This window comes from Pelophylax lessonae (genome assembly GCF_965119305.1).
Source record: "Pelophylax lessonae genome assembly, chromosome: 3".
Taxonomy (NCBI): Eukaryota; Metazoa; Chordata; class Amphibia; order Anura; family Ranidae; genus Pelophylax; species Pelophylax lessonae.
In genome coordinates, this window is record NC_138770.1 from 622,791,836 (window position 1) to 622,810,977 (window position 19,142).

At 44.6% G+C, this 19,142-nt stretch overlaps 1 protein-coding gene across 1 annotated transcript in view; it reads right to left on the reverse strand.

Annotated features, from left to right (window-relative positions):
* The window catches only part of RPS6KC1 (ribosomal protein S6 kinase C1), a 297,897-nt gene that overhangs the window by 25,141 nt on the left and 253,614 nt on the right, over positions 1–19,142 (reverse strand). The window contains exons 12-13 of the mRNA XM_082251364.1: positions 17,306–18,826; positions 16,942–17,031 (exon numbers count right to left, since the gene is read on the reverse strand). Coding sequence (XP_082107490.1) covers positions 16,942–17,031; positions 17,306–18,826 — 1,611 coding nt within the window. The remainder of the gene's footprint in view (positions 1–16,941; positions 17,032–17,305; positions 18,827–19,142) is intronic.

Here is a 19,142-nt window from a genome sequence, read left to right on the forward strand (position 1 = left end):
TGGAAAGACCTGAAATGTATAAGGAATTACGTCGGGTTCATATAACGTTCGCCAAGGATCTACTACATTTGTCCCCAAATTTGTAAAAGGCTCTACGGGCCCTCAATAGTCTGCTTTTGGCCTGGAACAAGGAGTGGTCTCTGATCTGTTCCCTAGGCCTGTTGAGCTCAGCTTCCGTAAGTTGTTTAGGGAAGGACTTATGGCATTGCTCAAGCTCATGTAATTTGGTTAGTGGATTGGTTAACAGTTTTCCTTTTTTCTTTTATTACCCTAGGACCATGTTTAATAAGAACCCCTTCTCTACTTCAACTGCGAATGGATCTTAACTGCGGTTATAAGCAGCTAGGGCCTAATCGGGGGGAAAAGGTAAGACACTTCAGAGGGAGGAGCTCCCGGTCATTAGCAGCCAGGGAAGGCCCAACATGGAATGTCAACTGGTAACTGGAGTGTGCTCCTCTCATTATAGCTCAGAACGGAAGTATCTCCTCTTAGGGATAACAAGCATATAAGCTGCTAAATGGCAAATAGGGGGTATCCAAACATTTTCATTAGCTGTTGTATAACTGAAAGAAAAAAAGTTATCCATAAGAGATCACAAATAAGGAGAAATGTTCTGACACAAATTATAAATCATTGCCATTTAGGTGTAGCTGGTACTTAATGTAAATCTCGGCGTAATGGGCCCTGAAAGGTCAAACAACCCAAGTCCCTTGGAGTATTAAGAGACCGTCAAGAGGGGAGTCAGCAATCAGCTAATTTCTCCTGACAATAGACCTGGCACTAAAACGTCAATATATACTAAAAAGGGGAAAAAAAAGGGAAAAAAAAAAAGGGAAAAAAAAAAGGGGAAAAAAAAAAAAACACTACTCCTCGGATGTTCCCACTCCTGGTTGCATTGAAAAAGAATAACAATTAAAGGCATAACTATTAATTATATCAACTGATGATGATCATAGACATTCAAAAATGTATAGACATGCAATGCAGAACCTCTGGGCAAATGTGTCTCGCAGACTGCAATTTCGCGGTGAGGTGGCTTGCCCAGTTGTTCTCAGTCAGCCTCACTGAGATCCTGGTCAGTCAAATAAGGAGGATTGTTACAGAGAGGATTAGCCATACCTTACCAACTGAAGAATCAAAATTTATAGTATCATTTTTCATGCTTGTATTGGTAGGGGGGGACGTAAGCTGGTTATCGGGGGGGGGGGGGCAAAAAGTTTCTGCAAAGGTAATTTGGGGAGACAGCCAGGATTCACCAGGGGTCCTTTGTAAAACTGTTTCTACCACATAAAGTGGGCTTAAGGTATGTAAGAACTGAAGATAGGTCTGGGTTTTGAAGAAACTTGCAAGGCAGAGAGTGTCTCTGGGAGCCAGAACTTAAAGCTCACGATCTTGAGGGGTTTGTTGCTCTTTTCCTTGGTTGCTACGACTTCGGCGTGACCTCTGAGGCCTGCTAGCTGCAGATGATGCGGCATTGGTAGCAGAAGGGAGCATGAACTCCTACCAATTAGGGAGAGACACCGGGGTCATCTCAAGGGCACTGAAGAAGGCTGGAAGTTCTGCTGGGTGTCGTAGAGGATAAGAGCAGGTGAAAGGGATGACCCCATTTGTATGTGATACCGAGGTCGCCGAAACTCTCTAAGAGGGGTTTCAGGCAGCGGCGCATCTGAAGGGTTTTCGCGACACATCTGGTAACAGGAGGATCCTTGCCTTGTCAAACTCCATGGGACCTCTGCGCGAGGCCAATAGTATGATGTCTTCCTTAAGGGTGCAATTATGTAAGCAGCAGAGGACATCTCTGGGTCTGTCCTCAGAGTCATTTCTGGGACCCAGTGTTCTATGAACCCTATCGATGGTAATGCTAGTGTCTGAAGGGCGCTCCAGATACATATTAAAAATGGTGGAGACCGTGACCTTAAGGTCTGCAGGGTGGCCTCTGGGAGACCCCTTATTCTAATGTTGCGTCTTCAATTGCGATTTTCCAGGTCATCTAGGAGTAACATTAAATTAGTAAATTGGTCAGCAGTTTCCGTTTGCGCTGTCTGTTTCCTGGAAACAGACTGCTTAATTTCAGACTCTTTGGATTCTAAGGTGGATTCTGACACATCTTGTTCAAGCCCTGTCAGTTCCCCTCTAAGAGCTGTTTCCATATGATTGGCCAGGGAATCAAGGTCTTCTCTGGTGGGCAGTTTTTGCAGAAATGCCCATAAATTCTGGTCAGAAAGATACCCCTGGGGAGATCCCTGCAGTGGAACCATGGGGAGCGTGTTACCCACAGTTATGGAGTGAGTAGATTCTGCTCCACGATTGGTGTTTTCTATGTCCCCCTGGAGCTGGGCTGGCCTGGGCTTCCTGTATGCTGGGGATGCTTCAGGGATCTCTGGTAGGGAGACGAGATGCACTATATCAGGGCTATGTAGAGGTGAGAGAGACAGGGAGCGAGGCAGGCAGGGAGAAAGGTCACTGGGTGGAGAACACGGTGGCATGTCATTCTCTAACCTGACTGCCTCCATCTCAGTGTGTGCGGGTAAGACCAAGACGCAGACCTCCCAGCAACACCCGGCGCCAACTTGAAGGTGTCCGGGGTGGAGGCCATTGGTATTTTAGGGATCAAAAAAAGGTTCATCCCGCGGTCTAAAGATCTGAAAACATTCAGTAATCATTGCCACTCAGACAGTGAGTGATAGGAGAGGAGCACTGTGAGGTGGTAATTCTATCAGATAAGTCTGCCCGGAGTGCCGAGGACCAGGAGCTCAGTGTCCTCACACTTCCATGCTGAGACCACGCCCCCCATAATATTCAGTTTTTTTTAAAAAAATTCAACCCGTTCAAAAAATGTAAAGTATAACTAAAGGCAAAACTTTTTTTTTTGTTTTGGATAGAATTTAGCGCGATTCGTTTTATTACTGTATGTGCCCCATTAAGAAGATTCACTGTCTGTATTTGTCCTGTTTACCATTAAAAGTATAGAAAATCACAAATTTTGTGTTGTCCCTAGAAAGGTAATAGATAAGAAATCTTCCAATAGGGACACAAGTTCTGGTGACCTGTGGTTCGCCAAGGAATTCCCCTTAATAGCAGGGATTACCATTCCTGTTTGGCTATGGGACAGGAAGTAAATGGAAATATCCCCAATGGGACACAAATGGCAAAAAAAATTCTGACAGGGAATATACCCTTCTCTTACTCTATCCAAAAACAAATTGGATTTTTATCTTACCGTAAAATCCTTTTCTCTGATGTTCATTGACGGACGCAGTTTCTGATCTTCATATCAGAAGGGTTATACTGCCCCCTACAGGAGTAGGACACTAGGCAGAAAAAAGTTCCCCAGTGGTGGGATTCAAAAATTTTAGTAACCAGTTCTGACTTTCCCAGCAGAATGACCAGCGTGCCCCCTTTAAATGCACAGTGACCAGCGTGCCCCCCTTTCAATGCACAGTGACCAGCGTGCCCCCCTTTCAATGCAGAGAGACCAGCGTGCCCCCCTTTCAATGCAGAGAGACCAGCGTGCCCCCTTTCAATGTGCATTGACCCAATGATTGCAGAGTGCCAGCCACAGCATTGCCCCAATGATTGCAGAGTGCCAGCCACAGCATTGCCCCTAATGATTGCAGAGTGCCAGCCACAGCATTGCCCCAATGATTGCAGAGTGCCAGCCACAGCATTGCCCCCAATGCCCAATGATTGCAGAGTGCCAGCCACAGCATTGCCCTCAATGATTGCAGAGTGCCAGCCACAGCATTGCCCCCAATGATTGCAGAGTGCCAGCCACAGCATTGCCCTTAATGATTGCAGAGTGCCAGCCACAGCATTGCCCCTAATGATTGCAGAGTGCCAGCCACAGCATTGACCCCAATGCCCAATGATTGCAGAGTGCCAGCCACAGCATTGCCCTCAATTATTGCAGAGTGCCAGCCACAGCATTGCCCCCAATGATTGCAGAGTGCCAGCCACAGCATTGCTCCTAATGATTGCAGAGTGCCAGCCACAGCATTGCCCCCAATGATTGCAAAGTGCCAGCTACAGCATTGCCCCTAATGATTGCAGAGTGCCAGCCACAGCATTGCCCCCAATGATTGCAGAGTGCCAGAACACAGCATTGCCCCCAATGATTGCAGAGTGCCAGCCACAGCATTGCCCCTAATGATTGAAGAGTGCCAGCCACAGCATTGCCCCAATGATTGCAGAATGCCAGCCACAGCATTGACCCCCAATGCCCAATGATTGCAGAGTGCCAGCCACAGCATTGCCCCTAATGATTGCAGAGTGCCAGCCACAGCATTGCCCCCAATGATTGCAGAGTGCCAAAACACAGCATTGCCCCCAATGATTGCAGAGTGCCAGCCACAGCATTGCCCCCAATGATTGCAGAGTGCCAGAACACAGAATTGCCCCAATGATTGCAGAGTGCCAGCCACAGCATTGCTCCTAATGATTGCAGAGTGCCAGCCACAGCATTGCCCCCAATGATTGCAGAGTGCCAGCCACAGCATTGCCCCTAATGATTGCAGAGTGCCAGCCACAGCATTGCCCCCAATGATTGCAGAGTGCCAGAACACAGCATTGCCCCCAATGATTGCAGAGTGCCAGCCACAGCATTGCCCCTAATGATTGCAGAGTGCCAGCCACAGCATTGCCCCAATGATTACAGAGTGCCAGCCACAGCATTGCCCCTAATGATTGCAGAGTGCCAGCCACAGCATTGCCCCTAATGATTGCAGAGTGCCAGCCACAGCATTGCCCCTAATGATTGCAGAGTGCCAGCCACAGCATTACCCCTAATGATTGCAGAGTGCCAGCCACAGCATTGCCCCCAATGATTGCAGAGTGCCAGCCACAGCATTGCTCCTAATGATTGCAGAGTGCCAGCCACAGCATTGCCCCCAATGATTGCAGAGGGCCATCCACGGCATTGCCCCTAATGATTGCAGAGTGCCAGCCACAGCATTGCCCCCAATGATTGCAGAGTGGCAGCCACAGCATTGCCCCTAATGATTGCAGAGTGCCAGCCACAGCATTGCCCCAATGATTGCAGAGTGCCAGCCACAGCATTGCACCTAATGATTGCAGAGTGCCAGCCACAGCATTGCCCCTAATGATTGCAGAGTGCCAGCCACAGCATTGCCCCCAATGCCCAATGATTGCAGAGTGCCAGCCATAGCATTGCCCTCAATGATTGCAGAGTGCCAGCCACAGCATTGCCCTCAATGATTGCAGAGTGCCAGCCACAGCATTGCCCTCAATGATTGCAGAGTGCCAGCCACAGCATTGCCCCCAATGATTGCAGAGTGCCAGCCACAGCATTGCCCCTAATGATTGCAGAGTGCCAGCCACAGCATTGCCCCCAATGATTGCAGAGTGCCAGCCACAGCACTGCCCCCAATGATTGCAGAGTGCCAGCCACAGCATTGCCCCCAATGATTGCAGAGTACCAGAACACAGCATTGCCCCCAATGATTGCAGAGTGCCAGCCACAGCATTGCCCCCAATGATTGCAGAGTGCCAGCCACAGCATTGCCCCCAATGATTGCAGAGTGCCAGCCACAGCATTGCCCCTAATGATTGCAGAGTGCCAGCCACAGCATTGCCCCCAATCATTGCAGAGTGCCAGCCACAGCATTGCCCCCAATGATTGCAGAGTGCCAGAACACAGCATTGCCCCCAATGATTGCAGAGTGCCAGCCACAGCATTGCCCCCAATGATTGCAGAGTGCCAGCCACAGCATTGCCCCCAATGATTGCAGAGTGCCAGCCACACCATTGCCCCCAATGATTGCAGAGTGCCAGCCACAGCATTGCCCCTAATGATTGCAGAGTGCCAGCCACACATTGCCCCCAATGATTGCAGAGTGCCAGCCACACATTGCCCTCAATGATTGCAGAGTGCCAGCCACACATTGCCCTCAATGATTGCAGAGTGCCAGCCACACATTGCCCTCAATGATTGCAGAGTGCCAGCCACACATTGCCCCCAATGATTGCAGAGTGCCAGCGATCCCCCCGCACTTACCTCTCTCGCAGCTTCTCTTCAGTCCTCGGCTCCCCGCGTCTCCGAGTCTTCAGTCCTCCTGCGGCGCCTCCTCCTCGTCCAATGGCACGGTGTTTGCCTTTCGGCCAATCAGGAAGCGGGAGGACCCGCTCCCTGATTGGCCAGGAGGAGGATCCGTGTGACAATAGCGAATTCTCATTCGCTTTTGTCACAGAATGGGCGGGTCGGGGCGCACTGCTCCGCTCCTTGGCCGCCACGTCTGCGCGGTCCGAGCGCGGGACATTCAATTGTACTGCGCTCGGACGCGCAGAGGGATTCAGCCGGTTCTGCGAACTCGCAGAAAGTTAGTAACCGGTTCTATGGAACCGGTGCGAACCGGCTGAATCCCACCACTGGGTATACCCTCTCTCCCTGCTATAGGATGGTGGGGAGGTCTCCCTGCATTTAGAATACAATAGCTCAGTGGGAATGATTCCCCCATCCACAGTGTGTGGCTGTATCCTCTATGGACTGCTTTAAGCCTAGTACACACATCAAAGAAGAACTATAGACAAAACTTTTTTTCTCAATCGTTCATTGATGGTTGGGGTAGGGTTATACTGCCCCTACAGGAGTAGGACACTAGGCAGAAAAAAGTTCTGGCTATGCATATGGGCAGTCCCAGGGGGTATACCCTCTCTCCCTGCTACAGGATGTCAGTTTTGTATCAAAGCAGTGTCAGAGAAAATAATACCAACCCAACTCAATAGAGGGGCGGGTACTGTGTCCGTCAATGAACATCAGAGAAAAGGGTTTTAAGGTAAGACAGAAATCCAATTTTCTTTATCGTTCATTGATGGACGCAGTCTCTGATTTTCATATCAGTAGGGTGCTTGCCATTCAGGCCAAAGAGTTCTTTGTTTCGTCAGACCAGAGAATTTTGTTTCTCATGGTCTGAGAGTCCTTTAGGTGCCTTTTGGCAAACTCCAGGTGGGCTGTTAAGTGCCTTTTACTGAGCAGTGGCTTTTGTCTGGCCACTCTTCCATACAGGCCTGATTGAAGGAGTGCTGTAGAGATGGTTGTTCTTCTGGAAGGTTCTCCTCTCTCCACAGACAAATGCTGAAGCTCTGTCAGAGTGGCCATCAGAGACCATCAAAGTGACCATCAGGATCTTGGTGACCACCCTGACTAAGGTCCTTCTCCCCACATCGCTCAGTTTGGCCGGGTGGCCCGCTCTAGGAAGAGGACGATGAAGACCACTGTGCACATTGAGACGTTCAATGCTGTAGAAATGTTTCTGTACCCTTCCCCAGATCTGTGCCTGAACACAATCCTGTCTCAGAGGTCTACAGACAATTTATTGGACTTCATGGCTTGGTTTGTGCTCTGACATGCATGGTTAACTGTGGAAACTTATATAGACAAAAATGTGTCTTTCCAAATCATGTCCAATCAACTGAATTTACCACATGTGCACTCTAATGAAGCTGTGGAAACATCTCAAGGATGATCAGTGGAAATAGGCTGGACCTAAGCTCTATTTTGAGTGTCATAGCAAACGCTGTGAATACTTATGTACATGGAATGTTTTATAAATTTGCAAAGATTTCAAACAAACTTCTTTCGCGTTGTCATGATGGGGTATTGTTCATACAATTTGGAGAAAAATAATGAATTTAAAGCGGAGTTCCGGGCACAGAAGTAATTTTTCAACAAACATACCCCCGGGACAGTCAGGGCTAGTACATTCCACAATGGCTAGCCTCTGATCTGTCCCGGTTCGCACTTACCTTTTAGAAGAAATACTTATACTTGTGGGCAGCTGAAGCCGGCGCGGTCCTCTTCGGCGTCTTCTTCCGCGTCATCTTCTCCCAGAATGCGCCTGCACCGGCCCCTCTCGTCACTTCCGGTGCGGCGCCGCATTCCGCCGCATGCCCAGAAGCTGTTTAGCAGGGGAATGCGGCGTCGCCCGGAAGTGACGAGCGGGGCCGGTGCCGTCGCATTGATTCCTGGGAGCCATGACGTTCAGCTCCCAGGAATCAGTGCAAGCCCGGAAGACACGACTGAGCCTCGGCACAGAGGGAGGAAGTGAAGACTAGGTGAGTATATTCGATCTTCAATTACAAGGTGAGTAAATAAAAAAAAAAAACCTAACTATCCAATTCCTTTTCAGGTGAAGGTGTAGAAGCGGATGGGCACAAAAAAAAAAAATATCGATTTTGTGCCCGGAACTCCGCTTTAATCAATTTTGGAATAAAGCTGTAACATAACAAAATGTGATAAAAGTGAAGTGCTATTAATGCCTTCCAGATGCAATACATACACACACACATGGTGAATGATATATAATAATACCACAGGCATAGGAGATCAACTATGTACAGTCACAATACATTTCTGGAAATACACCATGCTTGCCTTTTAGGCAATAATGTGGTTGCCAATGTAATTCCCCTTTACAAGACGTCATGTTTTGTACTTATGGAAAATGTTAACTTATTAATAGAGAGGGGTCAGATCCTGGCCCTCCCCGCTGCCCTGGAACACACACAACTTTCTGAGTACTGCGGGAATTTTTACTTTGCACACTGCAAATACCAAGGCATGGGACCAGCAGATAAAAGATATATTGCAATAATTAGTCAGGAGGAGGGCAGGTGGATGGTGTTTTGGAGCCGAATGAGAGATAAAAGGTCCCAGGGGGTAGACGGGAGCAAAGGACTGTTTGAACAGAAGTGAATCATTTTCATCCTAACCAACTGATAAACTTAACTGCTCAGACCCCCCCCCCCCCCTCTCAGTACATCAAACCCAAAGCCTTCATTTATTTACAAAACACCTCGCCTGTCAAGCTATTTGACTATAACAAAAGCCGTGTCACATTACCATGCCACTGTTTGTCCCATTTTTTTTTTGGTTGTATTTAAACAGTAAAATAATATCGCTGGCAAAAATACAAAGCTATCCTTTCAAGCTGTCTCACCGATTTTGCGGACAGTGAATGATTCATAAGTGCACCTTTCCCTAGTGAGTTTGGGAACAAAACTGCAAGTTATCCGAGGCTGGGCAGAGCGATCTCGGTTTGGATATTCATCAAAGTGACTATGAGGCAGGGCTTTAAAGTATTGGGAAAAACTGTTGGGTCAAACGAGCGACTTTAGAATTTCAGGTCTAATGCACCAGAGAAAAGCGCAGGGCTTCAAGCCCTTTGTATAGGAATGGATGGAAAGGATAAACTTCTAGTGATAGCTGCGGCGTCTGTAGCTCTTATTAGAAAGTTAAACTTCGTTTATTGACGAGGAATGACAAGAGAGAGAAATGTTAGGAACAGAGTGCCACCTGCTGGGCTTCTCTAGGAGACGCCTGGCAACATGCACGAAGGCTTCTTAAAGGGGACCTGTCAAGAGAGCGAATATTTGTGACAGCCAGCATCAGACTCGATGCAGCTATGGTAATTAAGGTTAAAAAAAAAAAACCTGATAAAAACAAAATAAATACATTTAAAAACTCAACAAAAACAAACACACAAGCAGTACCAATGTACAGTATCTCACAAAAGTGAGTACACCCCTCACATTGTTGTAAAAATTTTATTATATCTTTTAGTGTGATAACACTGAAAAAATTACACTTTGCTACAAAGTAGTGAGTATACAGCTTGTATAACAGTGTAAATTTGCTGTCCCCTCAAAATAACAACACACAGCCATTAATGTCTAAACCGCTGGCAACAAAAGTGAATACACCCCTAAGTGACAATGTCCCAATTGGGCCAATTAGCCATTTTCCCTCCCCAGTGCCATGTGACTTGTTAGTGTTACAAGGTCTTAGGTGTGAATGAGGAGCAGGTGTGGTAAATTTGGTGTTATCGCTCCCACTCTCTTAAACCGGTCACTGGAAGTTATACATGGCACCTCATGGCAAAGAACTCTCTGGAAAAAAGAATTGTTGCTCTACATAAAGATGGCCTAGGCTATAAAAAGATCGCCAAGACCCTGAAACTGAGCTGCAGCACAGTGGCCAAGACCATACAGCGGTTTAACAGGACAGGTTCCACTCAGAACAGGCCTCGCCATGGTCCACCAAAGAAGTTGAGTGCACATACTCAGCATCATATCCAGAGGATGTCTTTGGGAAATAGACATATGAGTGCTGCCAGCATTGCTGCAGAGGTTAAAGGGGTGGGGAGTCAGCCTGTCGGTGCTCAAGACCATACTCTGCACACTGCATCAAATTGGTCTTCATGGCTGTCATCCCAGAAGGAAGCTTCTTCTAAAGATGATGCACAAGAAAGCCCACAAACAGTTTGCTGAAGACAAGCAGACTAAGGACATTTATTTCTAGAACCATGTCCTGTGGTCTGATGATGCCAAGATAAACTTATTTGGTTCAGATGGTTTCAAGTGTGTGTGGCAGCAACCAGGTGAGGAGTACAAAGACAAGTGTGTCTTGCTTACAGTCAAGCATGGTGGTGGGAGTGTCATGGTCTGCAGCTGCATGAGTGCTGCCGGCACTGGGGAGCTACAGTTCATTGAGGGAACCATTAATGCCAACATGTACTGTGACATACTCAAGCAGAGCATGATCCCCTCCTTTCAGGGACTGGGCCGCAGGGCAGTATTCCAACATGATAACGACCCCAAACACACCTCCAAGACAACCACTACCTTGCTAAAGAAGCTGAGGGTAAAGGTGATGGACTGGCCAAGCATGTCTCCAGACCTAAACCCTATTAGGCATCTGTGGGGCATCCTTAAATGGAAGGTGGAGGAGCGCAAGGCCTCTAACATTCACCAGCTCTGTGATGTCATTATGGAGGAGTGGAAGAGTACTCCAGTGGCAACCTGTGAAGCTCTGGTGAACTCCATGCCAAAGAGGGTTAAAGCAGTGCTGGAAAATAATGGTGGCCACACAACATATTGACACTTTGGGCCCAATTTAGACATGGTCACTTAGGAGTGTACTCACTTTTGATGCCAGCGGTGTAGACATTAATGGCTGTGTGTTGAGTTATTTTGAGGGGACAGCAAATTTACACTGTTATACAAGCTGTACACTCACTACTTTACATTGTAGCAAAGTGTCATTTCTTCAGTGTTGTCACATGAAAAGATATAATAAAATATTTACAAAACTGTGAGGGGTGTACTCACTTTTGTGAGATACTGTATATACGTTTGTAAAGGCCTATTACAGAATTCATATTGGACACACACCAGCGGTACCACATTTTTTTTCTCATCGTTTAGGATTAAAGTGATGAGCTATAAAAAAGTTTAAATTGTCCACGGTTAATTAGCTTGGCAACCTTTCTATTTACATTTAAAAACTAATAAGATTATAGCTTTTATATTAACTATAAATATTTAATAATTATTCATGCTCCATGCAACATACAAAATGGGCACGACTATAATATTTTTCTATAGGTCCTCTGCTTTGAGAAAATACATAGTTTAGTACATTTTCAGGTCTGAGATGTGCACAATATCATAGTGTAAATAACTGAAAAATTAATCAGGCAGCAAAAATTGGTTAGGCAGCAAAAGAAAAAAAATGGCCAGGCAGCATATTTGACGATTTTCTTCAAAAGGAATATTTGCCGGTACGCCCCTTTCCCAGTTCACCATGGTTAAATACGTTCCAGCTGTTTTACACCACATGTATAAGGAGATGTACACAGACTCAGAGCACAAAAAAACTGTGCATCACTATGACAGATGCAAAGGTCCTTCTTTTGGTAGGCTTGTTTACCTTTTTCTACTAGAAAGATTGCCTTTTTGTTTAAAATGTTATTAAATATCTAATTTGCTGTTTTTCAGATTAGCTTTTCAGTTCTTTATAGTGTGAAAAAGGATGCTTGGCATATACAGGGGCAGACTGGCAACTTTCAGCCTAGGGGGGCAAGTATAAACCAGAGGCCCATGGTGCAGCGACTCGGCCCCGCTCTCGCTCCCACTCTCCCTCTTCCTGTCCTCCTGACCGCATTCCAGGCTGAAGTTACTGAAGGTACTCTCTACTCACCGGCTGAATCCTGGTTCCCAACCTGGCCAGCAGGGGGCAGTTGGGTGGGGAGCTGGGACAGCTTGGTGGGGCTGGCTGGGGGAGGAAACTCTCCAGTGGGGCATTAAACTGGCCTCTGTTCAGACACAATTTACACCATCCATGCTTGGGGGAGGGGAGGCCTGCGCTCTGTCCTTGTCTTCATCCTGCACCCAGTAGGTCAGAAGCAGGGGCTTCTTATTTCTCTTCACCAGGAATTTAGCCTTTTTACGGGGCATCAGAGCAGCCCAGGGGCAATTGCCCCCCTGACAGCTGGCCCATTCCTCCCCTGGGCATATAGGCTTCTAAATCTGGCAAACAAGGAAGTGGTGTTCAAATGTCAGTATGACAGTTCTTTATACATACTGTATGGCTCTGACACATCATCTGTAAAACACCCGAGCCACTCAAAGCGGAATTCCAGGAATGTAAAACTTTCTCCAATTGGACAAGGTGGAGAGAGACGTCACTGCTCCACCTCTCCACCTTATCCAATCACAGAATGCTTTGCATTCAGTCAAACAATGTAAAGCGATCTCTGAATGGCACCCATGTTGAGCAACCAACTTTCTGTGTTAAAAATGCAGTATGGCAGCTAATTACTATGGCACCCAAAAGTAAGTAGCAGTATCTATTTCAGTGATTTCCAGCTTCCAGAGTCATCAGCCAAGTGTAGTATATACATAGTTACATTGGTCCAAGCTGGCCCATTGTAACCATGTATAAAATGTCTATACCTGGAATTCTTCTTTAAACAAAGGCATATGGTATTTTTCAAAGTTATTTCTCAACAAAAAACATGGAGCCATGGATGGATGTGGGAGTTTGCTTTGTATAATGAATTCAATAGTGGTTTTTGGTTTGCGGTGCTCAGATACAGCAAAGATCCATTTAATTGCTTGCTTTTCCTTTGTACATAAGGTTTACAAATTATGAACTGAACACAGATATTATACTATGGAGGCTTTTTATACATGCCATGTGATTTCATTGGACAAAGCAATGGCCATGGCCTGCATTTTTACACAGCATTCAAAAGATTTTCCTGCGATGTCCCATGGAGCGGTTTCTGCATAATGCTCCAGGGATTGATTCTCTGTGATTGGAGATGAGGCCGGTCATGTGGGTCCCAAAGCAAGAAGAGCAAAATACACATTTTTTTTCTTTTCTGGAGCAGCAGTATGGCCCTTTGATATTGAAATAACCTACTAACCTAATTTCCCAAACTGCTGCAAAGACATCCAGAGTACTTGCCCTTCTGTTTCAAGGTCTTTGTTGAAGGGAAGGAAGAGCATTAGGTAGAGCTGTTGATTTGCTGACTCCCAAATGTTTGTTCCCCAAACACCTCAAGCAAAGACCACAAGACCAGTGTGTACACCAAGGAAAGTATTTCTGATGTCTCAACAACACTGTGCAATTACTCTGGTAATCTCAGTGTAATTCCAACTAAAATGTGAACTCCAAAAGTGCCTGAACTGAAGTACAAGTTGCAGTGCCCTCTAGTGTCAAGCTGCTTTACAGATTACCATTATTGAAAGTGGGTTAGTCTGCACAGTCTTTGCAAGTCCAAGACTGCAGCAATAAGTCACTGAACATACATTGGAATCTTTGTGCTGCAAAAAGACTTTGGAGTATTACATCGAATGCCTAACAGTGCATCCAAAATCTAAAAGTCATCAGACCTAATCAGCAATTATTTATTTTTGTGTTTTCTTGACGCTCTCCCTAATCAGCGATACCAGGCAAAAATTCTATGAATTCTGCATACAAAATTTCAGCACTAATTTTATCCTAAGCTGATTTCTATGTAGCTACTTGTACAATAAGCCCACACAGATACATTGAAGGTGAAATGGAAGTAAGTGGCATTGTACTTCCTAAGCTTGTGCCGGGTACCCTCATCTCTCTTTGACAAGGTAGAAAGCGGTAAGGTGGATGTCCCAGTATTACTAGTAGATACAGTGGGTATAGAAAAGAATCACCTCCCTTTAAAATAATCTCATTTTGTTTCTTTGCAGCCTGAAATGAAGATAGACACAGTTTTTGTTTTATCCAGCTGTGCAACTTATAACATCCAAGTAAAAGAACACCAACATGTCAGGAAAAAAAATTTTTCAAAAACAGAATCACTGCATTGGGAAAAGGATCACCCCCTTGTGTCAGTATTTTGTTGAACCCCCCTTTTGCTTTAATCACATCCTTTAGTCTGTTGGGATATGTCTCTACTAACTTTGCACATCTAGACTTTGCAATATTTGCCCGCTCTTCTTTTCAGAACTGCTCAAGTTTAGTTACATTTGATGGTGACTGTTTGTGGACTGCAATCTTCAAGTCATTCCACAGATTTTCAATGGGGTTTAAGTCTGGGCTCTAACCAGACCATGCAAGGACATTCACCTTTTTCTCCTTCAACCACTGTATGGTCATTTTTGCTGTGTGCTTTGGGTCATTGTCATGTTGGAAGGTAACCTTTTTCCCATTGACAACTTTCTGGCAGAGGGCAACAGATTTTCCTCAAGAATGGACTGTATTTTGCCTGATCCATTTTTACTTCTATCCTGACAAGTGCTCCAGTCCCTGCTGTTCCCGGGAAACACCCCCATAACAGGATATTACCACCTCCATGCTTGTAATATATTCCAGATTTAAATTAATATCACAAATTTAAATATGAATTTATTGTTGGACATTATCGGCACCTTTAGCGCAAGAAAAGCTCAAGAAAAATACATCCCTTTAAATTCTATGTATTTCTTCACACTGGTCCATTGAGCTTCCGTTGTGGTGTTAAAAACCTTGCTTGCAGCATTTTTAGTCAGTTAAAAAAATGCACCAAAAACACCCCTCCCTGTGTAAATGCACCCGTGTTATGTTTTCGAGTTACATGACCTATGAAAAAACACTTTTTTTCTTTTTCGGCAAAATGCTGATAACACCTTTTTGGGCTGATATGTTTTGGCCGCCAACATTTTGGTGCATTTCTACCTTTTTCCATGTGGCCTCAAAATCTTCAAGGTGCGTTTTGGCAAAGCTCAGTCGTGACTGCATGTGGCCTTTCTTGAGGAGTGGCTTTTTTCTTGCAACCCTCCCATACAAGCCACATTTGTGGAGAATGTGTGATATTGTTGTCACATGCACACAATGACCACTCTTTGTCATAAATTCCTGCAACTGCTTCACAGTTGCTGTAGGCCTCTTGGTAGTCTCACTGACCAGTTTCCTGCTGGCTCTTTCATTCAGTTTCGAGTGAAGTCCTGATCCAGGGAGGGATCTGTGTTGTACCAAGTACCTTTCACTTCTTATTAATAGACTTCAATGAGGTTCTAGGCATTGATAAAACCTTTTAATTTTTTTTTAATCCATCTCCTGATTTGTGCCTGTCAACAACTTTAACCCTGAGAGCTTTTGACAGTGCCACCCATAGTTGATTGTTTGCTTTAGTTGCACTACCAGGGACTGAAATGCTCCAGGAAAGCTATTTTTTTTAATGCTGAGCTAATCAAAATGACCACAGTTGATTGCAGCTGAAAGTCAAATGACTTTGTGTGCCATTGAGAAGGTGATTAGTTTACAAGTCATTGAGTTTACAAGTCATGTTTAGGAGGGGGTGATCCTTTTTTTTAACTCCGTGATTCTATTTTTGAATATTTAAAAAAAAAAAATTCTGACATGTTGGGGTTTTATCTTTCACTTGGGAGTAGATACAGCTGGATAAAACAAAAACTGTATCTGTCTTCATTTCAGGCTACAAAGCAACAAAGTGTGATCACTTTAAAGAGGGGGAGGTGATTCTTTTCTATACCCACTGTACATTCCAGGATCATTAGATTACAAAAAAGAAGATGGGGTGGACTGGAGCAATACAGAGATGCCAGAAAGCTATGCTACCTGTATGTACCTTAAGGTTTAAAGTAAACCATTCTGCTAGAAAGGCTATATGGTGGCACCCGCTGGGGGAATAATTGGGCCTGCAGCAGCTATTGTTAGCCAAATGTGTACCCAGTGGTACCAATGAGTTGCTTACAAGTTGAACAGTACACATTTGGCATTGGTTATGTAAACATTTGGACAAAAAAATTGGATACCTACCAATTGTTGTTATTGTTATGGTCACTTAACATCATGGGTTCTTCCTCCCCCAGCAGTGGTTGGGTTCTGCATGCTGTACAGGACATTGCTACAGAATAAAATAAGCTTTCATTCTCTACAGAATTCTTCTGTGAGTCCTGGGTGGTTTGATGATGCACTCCCAGTGTGCATGTTCTTTTAATCCATTGGTTTCGCAGCCAGTGGGTTCAATTACACCAGGTATCAACCCAGGAAAAGGCCAATGTTGGATGATGGAGTACTGAAGAGTATTGCAGGGAGTGGTAAAATTTTATTAAAAAATCAAAAGGGCCTGGGCTACTAATTTTTTTATATTTAACGTTAAAGTTAAGTTGGCCTTCAAATAGGCTTTCTTACGACATGATACACACAAACGTTTTACTTTCCATTTCTCTTAATAACAGACCCTTATCAAGGTCAGTCATGTGATATAAGGAGGGGCCAAAACAGACTAAAGACTACACAAATGCACCTAATTCAAATATTCACCTTTTTGAATTAATAATTTTAACCATATAGCTAAAGGAAAAAAAAAAAACAATAATAATACATGGATGAGCAAGGATATGTATCTGGAAAACTTCTACCCATCCTGATAACAGAATGACATGAAGAGATGCACAAAGAACTATTTACGATTCGAGAAGGCTTCAATTATTAGCCATATCTGCAATGTGACATGACAGGACAGGAATTAGTGTGAATATCAGGCCATGCATTAACTTGCACGTCCAATAAAAAGTATGTTACACGAGCTGCGGGAGGAAATGAAAGCTGCTAATCTACTTTTCAAGTGAAAGGCATGAGGTGATTGAGCTAACCTGGGGCACAGTACATCCTTTCCATCGCTTCGCTGTCACACGAATCTTCAACCTCCATCCACCTGCTAAAATACGTTAGCTGAATGTGTCCTAAAAACAAAATGACGGGAGAAATCAAAACATGTTTCCCTTCCATTTTCCCTACAAGTGAACTGTAATTACGTTCCTTTCTAGCTAAAAACAGTATCATTAAGAATAATGGCATCATTAAGTAGTAGAAGCTATTACAGTGGGTGAATTTGCAGCACTGATAATGAAGCTGCAGACAGGAAATGAAGATACTAATTACAAGATAAAACGCCTACCCAGTTAATTGGAACCAACATTGGAATAAAAAAGAAATGCATTTGCAAAAGTTCCTGACCTCTATCATTCAATAAGATGTTGTTTGGGTTCAAATCGCGACACACAATTCCTTCTCGGTGGAGAGCGTCGAGGGCTATGACTATCTCTGCGGCCCATCTCTGAATGCAAGACTCGGGAATAATAAAATGAGCTGCCTCCGACAGTTTGGCATCGAGCTCCTGAAAAATTTTGTGTATCTCCTGATCTTCCCTTGACTCCCTCCTCCTGTCGGAAATCTTGTCCATGTCCTCAATTTTTATCTGCAGTTGTAAAAGGTTTGCAGTTAACTTGTTAGAAATCTCAGAAGTAGATGAATGAAGATTAGGAGCACTGGCCTCTGAAAATTGTTCGCTGGGCAAGTCTAAAAGGGACGAAGAAGTGGCAGAAGAGGATGGTTTAACTGATACATGTTCAAACGGATTTAGACTAAGCGGTAAATCAGAACCATCTGGATCTGCTGCCAACACAGATCCTGTACTATTGTCAACACTGACTAGGCATAAAGTTATATCTTGGGACGGTTCCTTAGAAGAAAGTTCTTCTGCAGACAAGTTCTCTTGAGGTTTAATAATTTGCTCTAGGCTGTTCTTTATCTGCAATACATCAGGAGTTTCTAGTAGCTTGGAGTCTATGACATCTTTCTCTGAACACAACTTGTTCAAATTTTCCTCTGCGTCTACCAGCTGCGCCCCTGGAAGGTTGACAAGAAGATCGGGTCTACCTTCATCAATGCTACTAACATCATCTTGAGCAGCATCTTTAAATGATATAACGGGCACAGAGTCATTTGAGCTTCTACTTATAGTGTCATGAGGTACTGCACTTGGTTTATCAACATCTATACTTTGAGTTTCAGAAGCCACATCATCATCTTGGAATGGAGAAAGCGGGTTGAATATTTCAGACTTTAGGCTATATCCTTTATCAACAAAATCACCCCCAAGCATGTCGCTGGTGCTCTCCCGACTATCTATCCTGAAAAATTCCATTGGACTGTTCCTGGATTTACTCAGTGCATCGGACAACGAGGTCTGCCCAGCAGTCTCCTGCTCAACATCTTGTAATAATTTAAGCTCATCAAAGGTGAGCCGAGAGTCAAACTTGTTTAAAAGTGGCTTTTGTAGTATGTCTAAATCTTTGGCACTGTCCCCATCTCCCAGTTTAATTAACAAATCACCGCTCAGGGTTTCAGGTTCCATTTTTTCCTGGCCGTATTCTTTGCATAATGTTAAATAGCTCGTTGTGCATTCCTCTTCAGAGCTGGAGGCAGAATCGACCCATTTTAGAGGGCTCTCTCTTCCTTCGTCATCTTGAGTACTGCTGTCGTCCTGAGAGCTAAGTGTGAGACTGCTGTGCAGCGGCTGTACCGAAAGTCTGTTCCCACTACCACTTTCTCTCGACTCAATGCTGTTGCGTGGACACGGAGCAAGATTTTTCATAAGATCTTCGTTGGAATGGGAACTTTTAGCCAGAGGGACATCAAAGCTTCCTTCTGTGCTCCTGCTTAAAAACTTACTTAGGTAGGACCATAATTTGCCACCTGCAATCAAGAACAAAACACAGAAATTAAACATGATTACTCATATGGAAATAGCTGAGTTTCCACATATGCCTTATTGCTTGCACCGTAATGAAAATGATCATTGCACACATCCACTTAGTACCTCATTTACCACCATGGTTGCTTAATTTTCAAAACATGTTAACCTGAGATTACGCTTTTACATTTGAGTGGATATGATCGCCAGTCAAAAAAACACAAGGGCTCGAAATATAATAGACAGCAAAACATGAGCAAAAAAAAAAGGAAAGTACACCGACATTGTGATGCTGTCTGTAGCAAGAAAGCAAAGGTT